The following is a 19,907-nucleotide window of genomic DNA, read 5'->3' on the forward strand; positions in this document are numbered from 1 at the left end:
CCACCAATGTCAAAATGATAAAGGACCTGGACAGGCACCGGACGAAGAGGTCGACGTTCTTCACCACGGGGGTGAAAATATGTCCTCAAGAGAAGATGAAGGAGGTAATCTCCAACCATCGTGCCTACTACAAACTTAGAGGTAAGGGCATGGTGCAAGGTTGTGGGTTCAATTCCTGCTGGGGTCACATGCGCTAAAAATGTATGCACTCCCAGTACTGTCGCTTTGGATAAAAGTGTTTGCTAAATGGCATATAAACTCAGCAAAAAAAAGAAACCTCCTCTCACTATCAACTGCATTTATTTTCAGCAAACCTAACATGTATAAATATTTGTATAAACATAAGATTCAACAACTGAGACAAAGTTCCATAGACATGTGACTAACAGAAATGGAATAACGTGTCCCTGAACAAAGGGGGGGTTAAAATCAAAAGTAACACTCAGTATATGGTGTGGCCACCAGCTGCATTAACTTCTTTGGGGTAGGGGGCAGTATTTTCACATCCAGATGAAAAGCTTGCCCAGAGTAAACTGCCTGCTACTCAGGCCCAGATGCTAGGATATGCATATTATTAGTAGATTTGGATAGGGAACACTATACCGCTTGGTGATGTCTGAAGTTTCTAAAACTGTTTGAATGATGTCTGTGAGTATAACATAACTCATATGGCAGGCAAAAACCTGAGAAAAAATCCAACCAGGAAGTGGGAAATCTGAGGTTTTTAGTTTTTCAACTCTTTGCTTATCCAAGATACAGTGGAAATGGGGTCATGTTGCACTTCCTATGGCTTTCACTAGATGTCAAGTCTTTAGAACCTTGTTTGATGCTTCTACTGTGAAGTGGGGGCGAATGAGAGGAGAATGAGCTGACCATGCGCGTTCATGTGAGAGTTAGCTTGAGTTCCATTGCATTTCTGAAGACAAAGGAATTCTCCGGTTGGAACATTATTGAAGATTTATGTTAAAAACATCCTAAAGATTGATTCTATACTTCGTTTGACATGTTTCTACGAACTGTAATATGACTTTTCGTCTGAACTTTCCACTGGACTTGCACTTGCGTCATGAGTTTAGATTGTGTACTGAACGCACGAACAACAAGGAAGAATTTGGACATAAATGATGGACATTATCGAACAAAACAAACATTTATTGTGGAACTGGGATTCCTGGGAGTGCATTCTGATGAAGATCATCAAAGGTAAGTGAATAATTATAATGCTATTTCTGACTTATGTTGACTCCAACATGGCGGATATCTCTTTGGGTTGATTTGTCGTCTGAGCGCCGTACTCAGATTATTGTTTGCTTTTTCCGTAAAGTTTTTTGAAATCTGACACAGCGGTTGCATTAAGGAGAAGTGGATCTAAAATTCCCTGTATAACACTTGTATTTTCATCGACTATTTCTGTAAATTGATGTGGCTCTCTGCAAAATCACCAGATGTTTTGGAACTACTGAACATAACGCGCCAATGTAAACTCAGATTTTTTTATATAAATAGGAACTTCACCGAACAAAACATACATGTATTGTGTAACATGAAGTCCTATGAGTGTCATCTGATGAAGATCAAAGGTTAGTGATTCATTTTATCTATATTTCTGCTTTTTGTGACTCCTCTCTTTGGTTGGAAAAATGGCTGTGTTTTTCTGTGACTTGGTTTGGTTTTCTTTCGTCGTAAAGCCTTTTTGAAATCGGACACTGGCTGGATTTACAACAAGTAAATCTTTAAAATGATGTAAAATACATGTATGTTTGAGGAATTTTAATTATGGGATTTCTGTTGTTTTGAATTTGGCGCCCTGCAGTTTCACTGGCTGTTGACGAGGTGAGACACTACCGTCCCACATACCCTAGAGAGGTTAAGTACTGCAGTGCATCTCCTCCTCATGGACTGCACCAGATTTGCCAGTTCTTGCTGTGAGATGTTACCCCACTCTTCCACCAAGGCACCTGCAAGTTCCTGGATAATCATGGGGGGGAATGGCCCTAGCCCTCACCCTCTGACCCAACAGGTCCCAGACATGCTCAATGGGATTGAGATCCGGGCTCTTCGCTGGCCATGGCAGAACACTGACATTAATTTCTTGCAGGAAATCACGCACAGAACGAGCAGTATGGTTGGTGGCATTGTCATGCTGGAGGGTCATGTCAGGATGAGCCTGCAAGAAGGGTACCACGAGGGAGGAGGATGTCTTGTAACACACAGCATTGAGATCGCCTGCAATAACAACAAGCTCAGTCCGATGATGCTGTGACACACCGCCCCAGACCATGACGCACCCTCCACCTCCAAATCAATCCCGCTCCAGAGTACAGGCCTCAGTGTAATGCTCATTCACATCTCAACATCAACTTTTTAGAGGAGACTGTGAATCAGGCCTTCATGGTCGAATTGCTGCAAAGAAACCACTACTAAAAGACACCAATAACAAGAAGAGACTTGCTTGGGCCAAGAAACACGAGTAATAGACATTAGATCGGTGGAAATCTGTCCTTTGGTCTGATGAGTCCAAATTTGAGATATTTGGTTCCAACCGCCGTGTCTTTGTGAGACGCAATGAACTGATGATCTCTGCATGTGTGGTTTCCACCGTGTGGTTTCCACCTCTCATAAGCCCCGAGGGCTTATGAGAGGATTTAAGTGAACATCTACAGTACCAGTCATGCATTTGCAGATTTTATGCATAGATTCTGTTGAGTGACTGGCTATATTCAGGGATGGAGTAACATTGAGGTGAGGGTATTCAAACAGTGAATATCTCATGGAAATAATAACTTCACTTTATGAAATGAAAATGCAAGAGAATGTCTCGAAGGCATAAACATATTGGATAATTCAAGTGGTTGTTGCTCCTCATAAAATAAATAAATACAACAAAAGCTTTAGGGCTTTTTGTGATTCACGTTTGTAATATTCCAGACCATTAGGGACGAGTACATTTCGTTCCCACATTGGGAAGTGACATTTAACTGATACATTATTCAAAGCTGTTCAATCATATTAACGGTATGTGACAAAATAGTTTGTCCAAACCTAGGCCATAATGATTCCATTGTTGAGTCTCGTCTTACACGTATACGATAATGAGATGCGAAATATTGACTTGCCATTTAGTCTATATGATAAGAATTGTTCTCATACAGGTCTTTATTCAGCTGTTCTGATATGTTTGACTATACTTTTAGTTTGTCAGGAAGCGATATGGGAGGCCTTCCGTATCTTCATGGACAGGGTTCCTAACTCCGAGGAGTACAAACACTGGACCTACGCCTGCCAGCATGGCTCTCTCTGTCTGGATGAGGTGGCCAGGAACTTCAGTAGTACCCAGGAACACATTGACATGGTGGCCAGAGTGAGTACTAAAACCTCCATGCATTCCCATGCATCATAGTAACAAGAGTAACAATGAGGGATAATAACAGTGATGGAGATATATGTTATTCTATATTTAAAATGTGGGTGTCGGTTTGTTTTTTAGAGAGTTGCTGAACAGGAGAAGATCCAGAAAGAAAGGTAGGTAGGTAGAGAAAAGGTTGGAGAAATGTTAGATGTTATTTAGAGATATCACTAAAAGTAGGCCTACAATGTTTAATTCAAACTGATGCTCAACACCCTTCCGGCATGAATTTTCAACTGACTACCTTTTTTATCAATTGTATTCTAATTTAATATGGTGTTTGAAAACAAAATAGATGTAAAAAAATGTCCGGTTTTGATACAGATAAATGTAAAATCAATGTTTCATACCCCATTGTTATTTTAGATTTCACTACAAAGTTCTAAAACGCTAGCAACCATCTCCAGAGACAAGGCAAGCTTCTCTAAACATTTGTTCAGAAAGGTTTAAATTATAGTAGTAAAAAGTAATCATGACCTAAAAAAATCACTGTTGCGGCAAGGATAATTATTGTTATTTTATTGTGTTATTTTTATTTATATGGTTTTATTGTATATATTTTTTTCAAATATTTTTTTACTTAAAAAAAAACCTCAACATTGTTGGTTTAGGGTTTGTAAGTAATCATTTCACGGTAAGGTCTATACGTGTTTCATTTGGCGCAAGTGACAAATACAATTTGATTTGATTTAATTGGTAGAAGGCAAAAACAGGTAAACTCAAATAACCCTCCTCAGCTCTCTAAACTGATGGAGCCTGTACATCTGGTGGCCTGAGTTAACATGCAACTCTGACCTGACCCACCTTCTCTGTGCATCTCAGCCCAAACAACTTGGGTGACAGGATGATCATGGTAGGATTCTGGACCAAGGCCTAGAGAGCAAGAAACCCCCTTTTGACCTTTTGTACATTTCAGTTTGATTGTAATTGTTGTAAAACATCTATTCTTGATTTCCAGCGGTGAAGTACCAACAGCTGGAGGAACTGAGATCGAGAAATGTAAGTACTCCACATTCATCCATACAGCGTGTTAAATGTAATAATACAACATTCTGGAATTAATGCACAATGCTTTCTTTGTAGGCTCGAAAACTCCATCAGAACTATTTAGCATTCCGAATGAAGCAGGGGACGTAAGTTAAATCATATTTTCTGAGAGCTACCTTGCCTTGGCTTTATAACGCTGATAGTTTCAATGATGGTCATTGAAAATGACATTGCTGCTTTTGCTTTCCACAGATAACAGAGATTCCAAACATTGTACCAGATGAGGAGGTTATTGAGGAGCAGGTAGTGGAGTTCAGTGTCACCATAGCTGATCCTGGCTACAGTGAACTTCTTCTGAGAGACCCTGCAGCTCCCCAGTACCATGACATCACACGCAATCTCCACGATACGGTGAGGCGAACAGGGAGGAAATGTTCTTGAAAAGTCTTAATAAGTATGAACAAGTAAATTAGCCTTTATTGCAGAGAGGGGTTTAGTGAATTACACAATGACTAAACTTGACTGAGGCCTGTTGACTCATTTTAGCTCCCAGAGCCAATGCCTAGGCTTTAACTCAATGGGCTAACATAGATCTTAGGTCACCCAGATGACTCAGGTTTGAAACCTGGTGTGTTAGATTACTAAGACATTCACACATGTAAGAATTTGACTCTAAAGGATTATTTTCTTATTTTTTAAATCACATTCTTAAGGTAATACTTTTATTGAAGAACGGATTGTTGGCCACATAATTAGGTAGGCCTTGTGTGGGACAATCCTTAAGAAGCCTCATTGTATATTGCTTTTCATAGGCATAGATAGCCATTGAACAGAGGAAAACATGAGCAGTGATTTGAGATAATCACAAGCTCCTTCAGCAAAAACAGTTTTGAAAGGATTGCAAAAGTATTTTGCAGGCATACAACATTTGTGAATTACTATTTATGCCTTTTCCTAGTCTAGAATTTCTAATATGAACCTTTAATTAACTAGGCGAGTCAGTTAAGAACAAATTCTTATTTACAATGATGGCCTACCCCAGCCAAACTCTAACCCGGACGACGCTGGGCCAATTGTGCGCCGACCTATGGGACTCCCAATCATAGCCGGTTTTGATACAGCCTGGAATAGAACCAGGGTCTGTAGTGACGCCTCTAGCACTGAGTGTCTTAGACCACTGCACCCCTTGGGAGCCCAAAATGAGCTTGTGAGCAAATGAGCTTGTGCTTTTTAAGAAGCTTACGATAAGGGTAAATCAAGCAGTGTATTGGGAAACATCAAAAGACTGAATTGGATTTGTAACTCCAGAAAGATAGTGTGTAAGTAAAGCTCATGAATGATTCCTAGAGAAAATGCATGTCTGTTGACGGCACATAGATGATCCTACAGTGAGAGAGCCATAATATAATGAAAGTAATTTTTCTGTATTGGCTATATCTTTTCCATTCGTGTGATGTTATTTTGCTTACAATGATTATTGCCCCAGAGAGAATGCTGCATGAATCGAAGAAAGATGTGTTACCTAAACATAACCATAAAATGTATTTTCTCCACAGATGGTTCACGTTTTTGACAAACTTCCTGGGTATAAAGATCTTCGTGTTTTGGGATTTCGGTTGGTTGAATTTAGGTAAGTTGTTCAAGGAACTGTGAAAGTACTAACAAGTCAGGCAAATCTTTCATTCCATTGAACAGGCTCCATTAGGCATACACACTCTCTGCGCAGAGTGATGTTGTCTCATTAGCAAAGGAATAACAAAACAGTGTTCCATTAGTCAAAGGTCTCTCAAACTTTGGCATTTGCTATATTTGCTAAAATGCTTAGATAATAAAAACTGTCAGTAATACATACTATTTCCCTAATATAAGCTCTGCTTTGTTGACAGATCTGATGATGTGTCAGTCCGCTATGCTGTGGTGTTTGAGACGAATGGAGAAGACCATGACACAGAATCTAGACCCACTCTAGAACCAGGCACAGGGACAGTTGTTTACACAAACGGGCACAGACTGAAGGATCTGGTTTCCAAGGCCTTGAGCGAAGAGACATCCCTGCCTGTGGACATACAAACACTCAGTTTTGAACCTGGTAAGCTTAATTTAAAGCTCAGGTCAACTGGGATATAATCTTTGAAGAAATGCTAACTTTTATGTTTTCCCTTCAGATCCCACTGTTTCTCTACGTGATGAGTTGGAAGTGACTACCTTGGAGACCTTGCTAGAGGAGGTTGTTGGGCACACTGAAGGTTTCTTACCAACTGTTGCTGTCGGAGAGGAATTTCTTAAAGCTTTTACAGACACACCTGAGGAACTCACTGTTGTGCCTTTAGGTGACTCAGTTACTGTTCTTCTCACTGAGGCTACCACTGCCTCCCCTGCCATTGAAGTAACCCCCAATTCTCCCCCAGAGGAACTTAGTGAGAGTTCTCCCTCAGAAGAAGTAGAGTTGCCTCCAGTGGCGGCTACAGATGAGATGCTTGAGGTAGAGGCGCCTGCAGTGGATGTTACAGAGGAGACGACTGAGGTAGAGGAGCCTGCAGTGGATGTTACAGAGGAGACGACTGAGGTAGAGGAGCCTGCAGTGGATGTTACAGAGGAGACGATTAAGCTGGAAGCTACAGAGAGGACGCTTGATGTAGAGGAGACCGCAGTGGATGTTACAGAGGAGACCTTTAAAGTAGAGGAGCCTCCAGTGGATGTTACAGAGGAGACCTTTAAAGTAGAGGAGCCTCCAGTGGATGTTACAGAGGAGACGATTGAGGTAGAGGAGCCGGTGGATATTACAGAGGAGACGATTGAGGTAGAGGCTACAGAGGGGACGCTTGATGTAGAGGAGCCTGCAGTGGATTCTACAGAGAAGACGATTGATATAGAGGAGACTGTGGATGCGACAGAGGACTACCTTTGGGTTAAGCCACCATTTACAACTCTGGCGGCCATTATGGAACAGCCTGTCACTAAGGAGATACTTGGTCTAGAGGAGACTGTGGATGCGACAGAGGACTACCTTTGGGTTTGGCCACCAGTTACAAGAACGGTTGTTACAGAACAGCCTACCACCGAAATGATTACTCTCTTCCCCCCTGAGGAAGATGCTGAGGAGACCCTCCCAACTGTTGAACCTAAGGAAGATGAAGGTAATGTTCTGCTTATAAACCAAGTGGCAAAATTTATGGAAGCATTTTTTGATTTTAATTTCAATCTTTTTGATTGAAATGGATTTGTATGTCATTTTCTTATATTTTTTATTTTATTTAAAAAGGACCCACAACTACTGAGGCGGCTTTAGAGGAGCAACCAGACGGAGACAATCAAATGATCACCACTACAGCATCTCTACACGTAGAACCTGCATCCATCGAAACATTCACCACTGCTACACAATCAACAAACATGCCTTTATCTGAGGATGATGTCATCCAAGCAGAGCCTGAGGAAGTCCCCTCAGCAAATATTCCCCCTGGACCTTCAGAAGGATGGGACACTCTCCAAAAAGAGGAACCACTTGAGACGGACGTGGATATCTCTAATGACTCAGACATGCAGAAGGATGTAGAAAAGGTAGAGGACGGTACAGAAGCCGCCAATACGCTGGACGAGTTTGGCAGTGGATTAGAAGGCCCATTTGAGTCCACCGCACCCCCAGCACTCACACACATGAACACTCCTTTAATGGCCAGTACTGGAAAAGCCAAAGAAATGGTGGTGTTCTTTAGTTTGCGAGTCACTAACATGATGTTTTCAGAGGACCTGTTCAACAAAAGCTCTCCTGAGTACAGGTCATTGGAGAATACCTTTCTTCAGCTGGTAGGTAAACACATATTTGTGCTCGATATTATCTCTCTGCATGCCTTGTTGTCATACCTGTATTTTTAGCTGCAAGCTCTTGTTTCAAACTGTTTGATAAGCTAATTGTGCATTAAGCAATGGTTGGATGTTTGAAGTGAAGTGAACATTTAAGTAGCCCCAAGTGAGTAGGGGCTATTTTTGAAACTAGACAAGTGATGATGTAAGCCTGATTACATTAATTCATTAATTAATTAATCCATACTGGTGCTATATGTTAACAGCCAAGTACATTGGGGTAGAGTTCTCAGAGTTCATCAGATGACCTGTCCATATAAAAAACTGGCTACATTTTGTTTTACTTAGAACCAGTTCTCTGAGCCCAGAGACTCGCCAAATCCTGGAGCCAGTAAATCTGGGACTGGGAGACAGAGGACGTTAGCTTCAATACCGGTATTTCCATATTGGAACTATTTCTTTCATGTCTCAGAGAGAGCATGGCCTATTTCTTTTCTAAATGTTCTGTACATATCTCAAACATTTATTAGAATCTATCTTAGAATTTGCTTTCATTGACTAACATTTGCCTGCGAGTAGCACGTGACCAAAAGTAACATCTCTACAACCACTGACTCATTTGTCAACTGTGTTTGGCTAAATGATACATACAGTACCAGTCAAAAGTTTGGAAACACTAACTCATTCAAGGGTTTTTCTTTATTTTTACTATTTTCTACATTGTAGAATAACAGTGAAGACATCAAAACTATAAAATAACACTTATGGAATCATGTAGCAACCAAACAAGCGTTAAACAAATCTAAATATAGCGACCCTTTGCCTTGATGACAACTATGCAAAGTCTTGGCATTTTCTCAACCAGCTTCATGAGGTAGTCACCTGGAATGCATTTCAATTAACAGGTGCGTCTTGTTAAATATTAATTTGAGGAATGTCTTTCCTTCTTAATGCGTTTGAGACAATCAGTTGTGTTGTGACAAGGTATGGGTGGTATACAGAAAATAGCCTTAGTTGGTAAAAGACCAAGTCCATATTACGGCAAGAACAGCTCAAATAAGTTAAGAGAAACGACAGTCCATCATTAAGACATGAAGCTCAATGTGGAAAATGTCAAGAACTTTGAAAGTTTCTTCAAGTGCAGTTGAAAAAACCATCAAGCACATGATGAAACTAGCTATCAGCTATGATGATACTAGCTATCATGAGGACAGCCACAGGAAAAGAAGACCCAGAATTACATTAGAGTTAACTGCACCTCAGATTGCAGACCAAATAAATGCTTCACAGAGTTCAAGTAATAGACACATCAAAACATCAACTGTTCAGAGGAGACTGTGTGAATCAGGCCTTTATGGTCGAGTTGCTGCAAAGAAACCACTACTCAAGGACACCAATAATAAGAAGAGACTTGCTATAGCCAAGAAACCCAAGCAATGGACATTAGACCTGTGGAAATCAACATTTTGAGATTTTTGGTTACAACCGCCGTGTCTTTGTGAGACGCAGAGTAGGTGAACGGATGATCTCCGCATGTGTGGTTCCCACCATAAAGCATGGAGGAGGAGGTGTGATGGTGCTTTGCTGGTGAAACTGTCTGTAATTTATTTAGAATTCAAGGCACACTTAACCAGCATGGCTACCACAGCATTCTGCAGCGATATGCTATCCCATCTGGTTTGCGCTTAGTGGGACTATCTATCATTTGTTTTTCAACAGGACAATGACCCAGAACACACCTCCAGGCTGTGTAAGTGCTATTTGACCAAGAAGGAGAGTGAGGGTGCTGCATCAGATGACCTGGCCTCCACAATCACCCGACCTCAACCCAATTGAGATAGTTGGGGATGAGTTGGACTGCAGAGTTAAGTAAAAGCAGCCAACAAGTGCTCATCATATGTGGGAACTCCTTCAAGATTGTTGGAAAATCTAATCTAAAATATATTTAGATTTTCTGAACACTTTTTTGTTGAAGCTGGTTGAGAAAATGCCAAGACTGTGCAAAGCTGTCATCAAGGCAAAGGGTGGCTACATTTTTGGTTAATACATGATTTCCAAGTGTTATTTTATAGTTTTGATGTCTTCACTATTATTCTACAATGTAGAAAATAGTAAAAATAAAGAAAAACCCTTGAATGAGTAGGTGTGTCCAAACTTTTGACTGGTACTGTACCTGCAATTTCTGAAATGCACTTTTAGTAATCAATGTAAAGATATAACGATTTCTTTCATGTCTGTTCGTCTGAGTCTTTCAACAATTTTTTTGTTCTATGTTGTTGGTTTTGTCTAAGACAGTGACATTTGCCTTAATTCTGTAGATTCTGCTCAGGTTTTGGTTCATCTGGGTCTCATATGGTGATAAGAGCTAGCTAATGGCAATGAGGTTTGTTCATAATAAATCATGTCTACGGATGTGTATAGAATTTGTAAGTCTGTCCACCAAGATTTGCCAAAGTTTAATAAGGTAAAGAAAGCTAAGAATGGCTGTTTCAGGTATGAAATGGTGCATAGGTATACAGTGCATTTGTAAAGTATTCAGACCCCTTGACTTTTTACACATTTTGTTATGTTACAGCCTTATTCTAAAATGCATTTAAAAAATCACTCATCAATCTACACACAATACCACATAATGACAAAGCAAAAACACATTTTTGCAAATGTATTAAAAATAAAAAATGGAAATATTACATTTACATAAGTATTCAAACCCTTTACTCAGTACTTTGTTGAAGCACCTTTGGCAGCGATAACAGCCTCAAGCCTTCTTGGGTATGACGCTGCAAGCTTGGCACACTTGTATTTGGGGAGTTTCTCCCATTATTTTCTGAAGATCCTCTCAAGCTCTGTCAGGTTGGATAGGGAGCATCGCTGCACAGCTATTTTCAAGTCTCTCCAGAGATGTTTGATTGGGTTCAAGTCCAGGCTCTGGCTGGGTCATTCAAGGACATTGAGAGACTTGTCCTGAAGCCACTCCTGCGTTGTCTTGGCTGTTTGCTTAAGGTCGTTGTCTTGTTGGATGGTTAACCTTCTCCCCAGTCGGAGGCCCTGTGCGCTCTGGAAACGGATTTTCATCAATGATCTCTCTGTACTTTGCTCTGTTCATATTTCCCTCGATACTGACTAGTCTCCCAGTCCCTGCAGCTGAAAAACATCCCCACAGCATGTTGCTGCCACAACCATGCTTCACCGTTGGGATGGTGCTAGGTTTCCTCCAGACGTGACGCTTGGCATTCTGGCCAAATAGTTCAATCTTGGTTTCATCAGACCAGAGAATCTTGTTTCTCATTGTCTAAGAGTCCTTTAGGTGCATTTTGGTAAACTCCAAGCAGGCTGTCATGTGTCTTTTCTCCTCCGATTGCTCAGTTTGGCCGGGTGGCCAGCTCTAGGAAGAGTCTTGGTGGTTCCAAACTTCTTCCATTTAAGAATGATGGAGGCCACTGTGTTCTTGGGGACCTTCAAAGCTGCAGCATGTCTTTTGTACACTTCCCCAGATCTGTGCCTCTACATAATCCTGTCTCGTAGCTCTACGGACAATTCCTTCGACCTCATGGATTGGTTTTTGCTCTAACATGCACTGTCAACTGTTCGACCTTATATAGACAGGTGTGCATCTTTCCAAATCATGTACAATCAATTGAATTTACCACAGGTGGACTCCAATCCAGTTGTAGAAACATCTCAAGGATGATCAATGGAAACAGGATGCACCTGATCACAATTTAGAGTCTCATAGCAAAGGGTCTGAATACTTATGTAAATAAGCTATTTCTGTTCTTTATTTGTAATACATTTGCAAACATTTCTAAAAACCTGTTTTTGCTTTGTCATTATGGAGTATTGTGTGTAGACTAATGAGGAAAAAAACATTATTTTATACATTTTAGAATAAGGCTGTAACATAACAAAACATGGAAAAAGTCAAGAGGTCTGAATACTTTCCGATTGCCTTGTATGTCCATATGGGCAGCAGTATTTCCATATGGGTAGCAGTATTTCCATATGGGCAGCAGTATTTCCATATGGGTAGCAGTATGTCCATATGGGTAGCAGTATGTCCATATGGGCAGCAGTATTTCCATATGGGTAGCATTATGTCCATATGGGTAGCATTATGTCCATATGGGTAGCAGTATGTCCATACGGGTAGCAGTATATCCATATGGGCAGAATTATGTCCATACGGGCAGCAGTATGTCCATACGGGTAGCAGTATGTCCATATGGGCAGCATTATGTCCATATGGGCAGCAGTATGTCCATATGGGTAGCAGTATGTCCATATGGGTAGCATTATGTCCATATGGGTAGCATTATGTCCATATGGGTAGCATTATGTCCATATGGGCAGCAGTATGTCCATATGGGCAGCAGTATGTCCATATGGGCAGCAGTGTGTCCATATGGGTAGCATTATGTCCATATGGGTAGCATTATGTCCATATGGGTAGCATTATGTCCATATGGGCAGCAGTATGTCCATATGGGTAGCAGTATGTCCATATGGGTAGCATTATGTCCATATGGGTAGAATTATGCCCATATGGGTAGCATTATGTCCATATGGGCAGCAGTATGTCCATATGGGCAGCAGTATGTCCATATGGGCAGCAGTGTGTCCATATGGGTAGCATTATGTCCATATGGGCAGCATTATGTCCATATGGGCAGCAGTATGTCCATATGGGTAGCAGTATGTCCATATGGGTAGCATTATGTCCATATGGGCAGAAGTATGTCCATATGGGCAGCAGTATGTCCATATGGGCAGCAGTGTGTCCATATGGGTAGCATTATGTCCATATGGGCAGCATTATGTCCATATGGGTAGCAGTATGTCCATATGGCTAGCATTATGTCCATATGGGTAGCATTATGTCCATATGGGCAGCATTATGTCCATATGGGTAGCAGTATGTCCATATGGCTAGCATTATGTCCATATGGGTAGCATTATGTCCATATGGGCAGCAGTATGTCCATATGGGCAGCAGTGTGTGCTCTCTTTTCACTTACGCAAGAAGACGAGAGATAAGATGTTGTTATCAATATCCTGGTTTAAGTCTTTAAAAACCACAGTGAGACAATTATTTACATTTATTGTTTTTTTTAGGAACATCCAACTATTATGGACAGCTTAGAAATGTGCTCATTTTGATCTTGTGCTCTGTAGCTTTTTATTCTCAATATGCATCACAATGTTTGTATTACATTCTGACTAGTGTGCATGCTTGCTTTAGCTTGCTACATACATTTGAAAGAGGCATTGTGGTAAAGGAACGTTTGGTAATTTTGGGTAGTTATAAAAAAAACACAAGCCACATTAAAATATTATTTTCATATGTTGGCTACTTATGTGTCCGCGTGTGTGAGTAGGACTGTAGAAGTGGATAAACTGAATAAGTGGTTGATATTGCTAAAGCAGGAAAGTCTTCGTTTTTTGTACAGTTGTGGGAGTGAGACTTGCTAAACTCCCTCATTGCTAATTGTATGTGGACAGCCCCGGGTTGGTCTGAATCATAGAACCCAATAGACTACTATAGACAATGTTCACCTCAGGGGGTTTCACACTGAGTAAGAGCCTTTAGGTAATGCTGGTTAGCACAAGCACCACACATATTTTACAAGATTAATTTTTAGTGGTCTCAATCAGCCTAGTTCAACATAAGTCAATTGTGTTTTTGTGTGCACGAATATACAGTTGAAGTCAGAAGTTTACATACACCTTAGCCAAATACATTTAACTCAGTTTTTCACAATTTCTGACATTTAATCCTAGTAAAAATTCCTTGTCTTAGGTCAGTCAGGATCACCACTTTATTTTAAGAATGTGATATGTCAGAATAATAGTAGAGAAAATGATTTATTTCAGCTTCTATTTCTTTCATCACATTCCAAGTGGGTCAGAAGTTTACATACACTCAATTAGTATTTGGTAGTATTGCCTTGAAATTGTTTAACTTGGGTCAAATGTTTCGGGTAGCCTTCCACAAGCTTCCCACAATAAGTTGGGTGAATTTTGGCCCATTCCTCCTGACAGAGCTGGTGTAACTGAGTCAGGTTTATAGGCCTCCTTGCTCGCACATGCTTTTTCAGTTCTGCCCACAAATTTTCTATAGGATTGAGGTCAGGGCTTTGTGATGTCCACTCCAAAACCTTGACTTTGTTGTCCTTAAGCCATTTTGCCACAACTTTGGAAGTATGCTTGGGGTCATTGTCCATTTGGAAGACCCATTTGCGACCAAGCTTTAACTTCCTGACTGATGTCTTGAGATGTTGCTTCAATATATACACACAACATTTTGCTTCCTCATGATGCCATCTATTTTGTGAAGTGCACCAGTCCCTCCTGCAGCAAAGCACCCCCACAACATGATGCTGCCACCCCCGTGCTTCACAGCTGGGAAGGTGTTCTTCAGCTTGCAAGCATCCCCCTTTTTCCTCCAAACATAATGATGGTCATTATGGCCAAACAGTTCTATTTTTGTTTCATCAGACCAGAGGACATTTCTCCAAAAAGTACGATCTTTGTCCCCATGTGCAGTTGCAAACCGTAGTCTGGCTTTTTTATGGCGGTTTTGGAGCAGTGTCTTCTTCCTTGCTGAGCGGCCTTTCAGGTTATGTCAATATAGGACTCGTTTTACTGTGGATATAGATACTTTTGTACCTGTTTCCTCCAGCATCTTCACAAGGTCCTTTGCTGTTGTTTTGGGATTGATTTGCACTTTTCGCACCAAAGTACGTTCATCTCTTGGAGACAGAAAGTGTCTCATTCCTGAGCGGTATGACGGCTGCATGGTCCCATGGTGTTTATACTTGTGTACTATTGTTTATACAGATGAACATGGTACCTTCAGGCGTTTGGAAATTGCTCCCAAGGATGAACCAGACTTATGGAGGTCTACAATTTTTTTCTGAAGTCTTGGCTGATTTCTTTTGATTTTCCCATGTTGTCAAGCATAGAGGCACTGAGTTTGAAGGTAGGCCTTGAAATACATCCACAGGTACACCTCCAATTGTCTCAAATTATGTCAATTAGCCTATCAGAAGCTTCTAAAGCCATGACATCATTTTCTGTAATTTTCCAAGCTGTTTAAAGGCACAGTCAATTTAGTATATGTAAACTTCTGACCCACTGGAATTGTGATACAGTGAAATAATCTGTCTGTAAACAGTTGTTGGAAAAATGACTTGTGTCATTCACAAAGTAGATGTCCTAACCGACTTGCCAAAACTATAGTTTGTTAACAAGAAATTTGTGGAGTGGTTGAAAAACGAGTTTTAATGACTCCAACCTAAGTGTATGTAAACTTCCGACTTCAACTGTACATGTACAGTATGAGATTTCAGGTGCGTCTTTACAGGATATAGGCAGGATTACAGCTAATAGCATGGGTAAAACAATTGGTTCAAGAGCACAAGAGAGAACAAGCTTTCCTCCCAATATAAATAGGTCGTAAGGAATTGGTACGTCATCACATTGTTTACGTTCAGCATTACCATTGCTATTTTGGACAGCCCTGCCTCCTCAAGTACAAACCATAATCACTTAAGCCCAACAAAGATAAACACTGCTTTCTTTTAGAGATCTGCATTCATACCAATTGCAGCTAATGTTATGAAACTCGTCCAACTTGCCCTACATCAGACGTTTATATTTGGTTTTAAGGCTTAGCTTGAGTTTGGTAGTGGGAAATATTCTTGAATTCCACAGAAGTGCCTTAACTTTGTGTTATGTAACGTCCTCAGGTTTTAACATGGGATGGATATCAATACAAATTGGATTGCCTGCTCTTACTAACAGGGATCCAGACACTGCAGAGTAGAATGGAGCTAGAGTACTGGAGGGCAGAAATCTACTGGTGCAGTCTTGAAATGGAACATGTTGTTTAAGTAAGATTTACTTGATATTGTGATATAAAATACATAAAAACATAAGCCAGTCAGCTCATACTAATTCAAATCAAACCAAATCAAATGTTATTGGTCATATACACATGATTAGCAGATGTTATTGCGGGTGTAGCGAAATTCACAGCACAAACGTTTGGAATAATATAGGACAAACTTGTTTCAGAATCACTTTCTACTATGCATTTAATGCATTGCAATGTTGCGATGCAGGACAAAATGCATGACAATTCCTGGATTTATCTGTTAGAAAATTGTGAACTTCTGCTGCATTACTTTTAGAATATTTAATTCAATTTAACTAGGCAAGTCAGTTAATTCACTATTAAGTTATGAGCTGCATCCAATAAGTGAGCTGCATCCAATAAAGTTAACCAGACGTCTTGTAATTTTAATCAGCTACATATCTAATAAAAACATCCATACTCCATCTCCAATTTTAAGTGGTTGCCCAAACCAGGGATTCAACATTAACCAGTGTGTCCAATTATTCTGCAATAGAATGTTTTCTGCCAAAAACGAATGTGGTCAGAAGTTTGAGTTGGTAAGTATTCACAATAGTTTTTGTAAGTATAGTTACTACTGTATGTTTTCATAATAGCTTAACTGTCCTTTAAATGGGCTAGCAAGACAAAGGTCCACAAAAGTTTTAATTATTTCAATAGAAAGCAACACTTGGTCAGTCAATGTAAGTCATTGTAAGTTCTGACTAATTTCATTAGGTAGTTCCAGTTCAGGCCCATTTAAACGAAACATGTATTTCTGTTAAACGTCGTACCCCATTTGTGATGTATCCTAGAGCCCCCTGCTTCCTCGTTGTCATACTACTCATATTACTCCTGTCTCTACTGGTTTGTGTAGCAACCAATAACATTGGAAATGGAGGTTTAAGTAACTTCATAAAAAAATACTACCCATTTGGTTGATTAGAAAATGTTAACTGCAAAACATTTTCAATAATTGAGACTATGGTAGGGTGGTTTCACCAGGACATCCAAAAAAGAACCAGTAGATACACGTGTAACATCTAGACAAGTTTAAGCGAGTTTGTCATGCATCCTAGAGGTTTGTGTACACAATTTAATAAACTCAATATTAAGAAAAACTGTATTTTGATGACATAATGTACTCTAAATAGTATTCTGTTATTTACTCAAATGAACACTGCAAGGTTATTGCTATACGCACCTAGTTTGTGCAAAGCAGGCCGTTAAGACTACAGCACAGTGAGGATTGCGAACTTGTTGGATTTGAAATGCTGAGGCACATGGATGTACCTAAGCAATACCCCTGCTAGCAGCACGTTTACTGGGGGCCTTACTACAGTATGGAGCATGGTGCTCTGCGAGGTGAATGAGGTTGTATGAGGCCCATAGGCTGTGTTTAGACAGGCAGCCCAATTCTGATATTTTTTTCACACTAATTGGTCTTTTGACCAATCACATCATATCTTTTCACATCAGATCTTTTTCAGACATGATTGGTCAAAAGACAAATTAGTGAGATAAAAAAGATCAGAATTGGGCTGCCTGTGTAAACTCAGCCATAGTGACCTGGCCCTGGTATTAAGTGGAGTAACCCAATCAGATACAGCTCCATAATGCCGCTTATCTCTTGGTATACGGGCATTGAACAGCTGCATTAAAGCACCATCATGTTTCCTTCTCACAGTATTTGGTTTTCCTGCAGTTCTCGCTTGTCTAAATGTAGGTACCTTACTATTGAAGACGACAGAGCAGCTATAATAGTGATGCTCAGTCTATTATTCTTGCTGGCAGTCAAAGTCATTTTTATAATTGCCAATCAGACACTTTCAATAGACTCGGTCAATGGAGAGATGCCATAGATATGGCTAGAATAGAGAATTTGACAGATTTGAAGATTGTTCTGGTAGATTTGAAAACGGTTGTATTGTTGGTTTTTGTATTTGTTTCATGGACAGATTTTCGTGGACAGATTTGTTGTCGTACAGGCCTCAATGGCCTGGCCTTCTCGGTTTCTTACATTTGAACCTTTTCTCTTTTAACTTGGAACTAACTCAGTATCCCTTCTGTAAGAAGTTATGGCTAACTAATGCATGGTTTTGTGCTACATTTAGTAATGTTGATCATTTCAAGCCTGTAATTTGCATGGTTTTATTGTGATGAATGAGATTATGTATGCATACATTTTATCAGTAAAAAAATGTGCACTTCTGTTTAAATGTCTCCAAACTCATAGTGAGAAGAGAGAGAAATATGGGAACTTTTTCATAAAACATTAATTTGAATTCTTATACCCAGATGAATTCACTAGTCCTTCATGGGGATGGCATTGGTGATGCTTTTAAGATTACTTTCATGTAAAATACTGTTTACTGTGGCGTACTCTGTTCTGTCCCAAATTACCATAACAATGGCAATTACATGGTTTTCTAATTTAAATGGTGTTTGCCATAATGATGTCTTGAGGACTACCATGCCAACCAATACCATTTCCTCCTTAAAACTAAAAGCGAATCAAATCAGATAGTTTTGAATGTCAACAGAATTACTAGTCAAATTACCGTGTGAGTGGAATCCCAAATGTGAATAAAAGGGAAGTGCTGAAGCATCAAATGTGTCCTCTATACCCATTAATTTAGTTAATCTCCCCTCTTTTCCAGCTTCTCCCATATCTGCAATCTAATTTGACAGGATTTAAGCAATTGGAAATCCTCAACTTCAGGAATGGTAGTGTTGTGGTGAACAGCAAGATGAAAGTAGAAAAAGATGTGCCACATAACCTGACACAGGCCGTTCACTGTGTGCTAGAAGACTTCTGCAACGCTGCATCCAAACGACTAGACATTGAGATTGACAGTCGCTACCTGGACATAGAACCTGGTAAGCAATCTCTATATTGGCCTCAGAATGTTCTCACTGTCATAGACAGAAACAGCTCCTATCTAAATGATGGGGGCCCGGAGGATTAATTATACTTCTAGAATGCTCAATCTGGAAAGGTCAAAAGAATGCATGTCACAGCAGCATAACTGCGTTGTCCTCTGCAGATGATGTCAAAAATCATTACTCTCTAGTCTCACAAGCACTTCCCTGGCTAAAACCTCATTACCTGCACCTTACTTAAAACAGACACCTTTATTCACATTAATCAACGTGCCCTCCAGTTTCTCCTTGATCAGTGCTATCCGGGATCCTTGGGACGTCCCTACCCTAACCCCTAACCTTAACCGTTACATTTCAACTTCAATGTGGGGTATGGACATCCCAAGGATCTCGGATAACATAGGACCATTTCTCCTTTGCATGCGAGGAAAATGAAGGAACAAATCGGGGAGAGAGAGGTGAACAGCATTTCATTAATGCTAATGAATTATCCTCTTACTCGTTTCAGCTGATCAAGCAGATCCCTGCAAGTTCTTGGCCTGCAATGAGTTCTCCCAATGTGTGGTAAACAGTTGGACCCAGGAGGCTGAGTGTTTGTGTGACCCTGGCTACAGCACTACGGACGGTCTGCCCTGCCAGAGCATTTGTAACTTGGAGGAAGAATACTGCTTCAACGGGGGCCTTTGTGACATCATCCAGGGTCATGGAGCCACCTGCAGGTAGCCACGAGCTAACCGGCCAGACAGAAAGCTACGGTCCTCACTTTCCACCAACTGAAACACTAGCAACATAGCTCTTCTTGATGTTGTCTTGCACTAAAATAGGATCTATGAAATTCTTCAAGAGCTCTTCGGATTCAACAATGCTCCAGCACGTGCCTTAGGGCTTTGTTGAATCCCAAAGGCATTCTTGACATATTGAGATATCCTTTTT

The 19,907-nt window shown here is 40.3% G+C and overlaps 1 protein-coding gene across 1 annotated transcript; it reads left to right on the top strand.

The window, feature by feature from the left end:
* The first annotated feature begins 14 nt into the window (after positions 1–14).
* On the top strand, positions 15–19,697 carry impg1b (interphotoreceptor matrix proteoglycan 1b). The gene is made up of 9 exons (XM_039008812.1): positions 15–141; positions 3,195–3,361; positions 4,646–4,804; positions 5,950–6,023; positions 6,280–6,482; positions 6,802–7,530; positions 7,656–7,964; positions 18,783–18,971; positions 19,483–19,697. Exons 1-9 carry the CDS (start codon positions 15–17, stop codon positions 19,695–19,697), a joined length of 2,172 nt encoding a protein of 723 aa, XP_038864740.1.
* The last annotated feature ends 210 nt before the right edge of the window (positions 19,698–19,907 follow it).

Source organism: Salvelinus namaycush, chromosome 15 (assembly GCF_016432855.1).
Source record: "Salvelinus namaycush isolate Seneca chromosome 15, SaNama_1.0, whole genome shotgun sequence".
NCBI classification, from domain to species: Eukaryota; Metazoa; Chordata; class Actinopteri; order Salmoniformes; family Salmonidae; genus Salvelinus; species Salvelinus namaycush.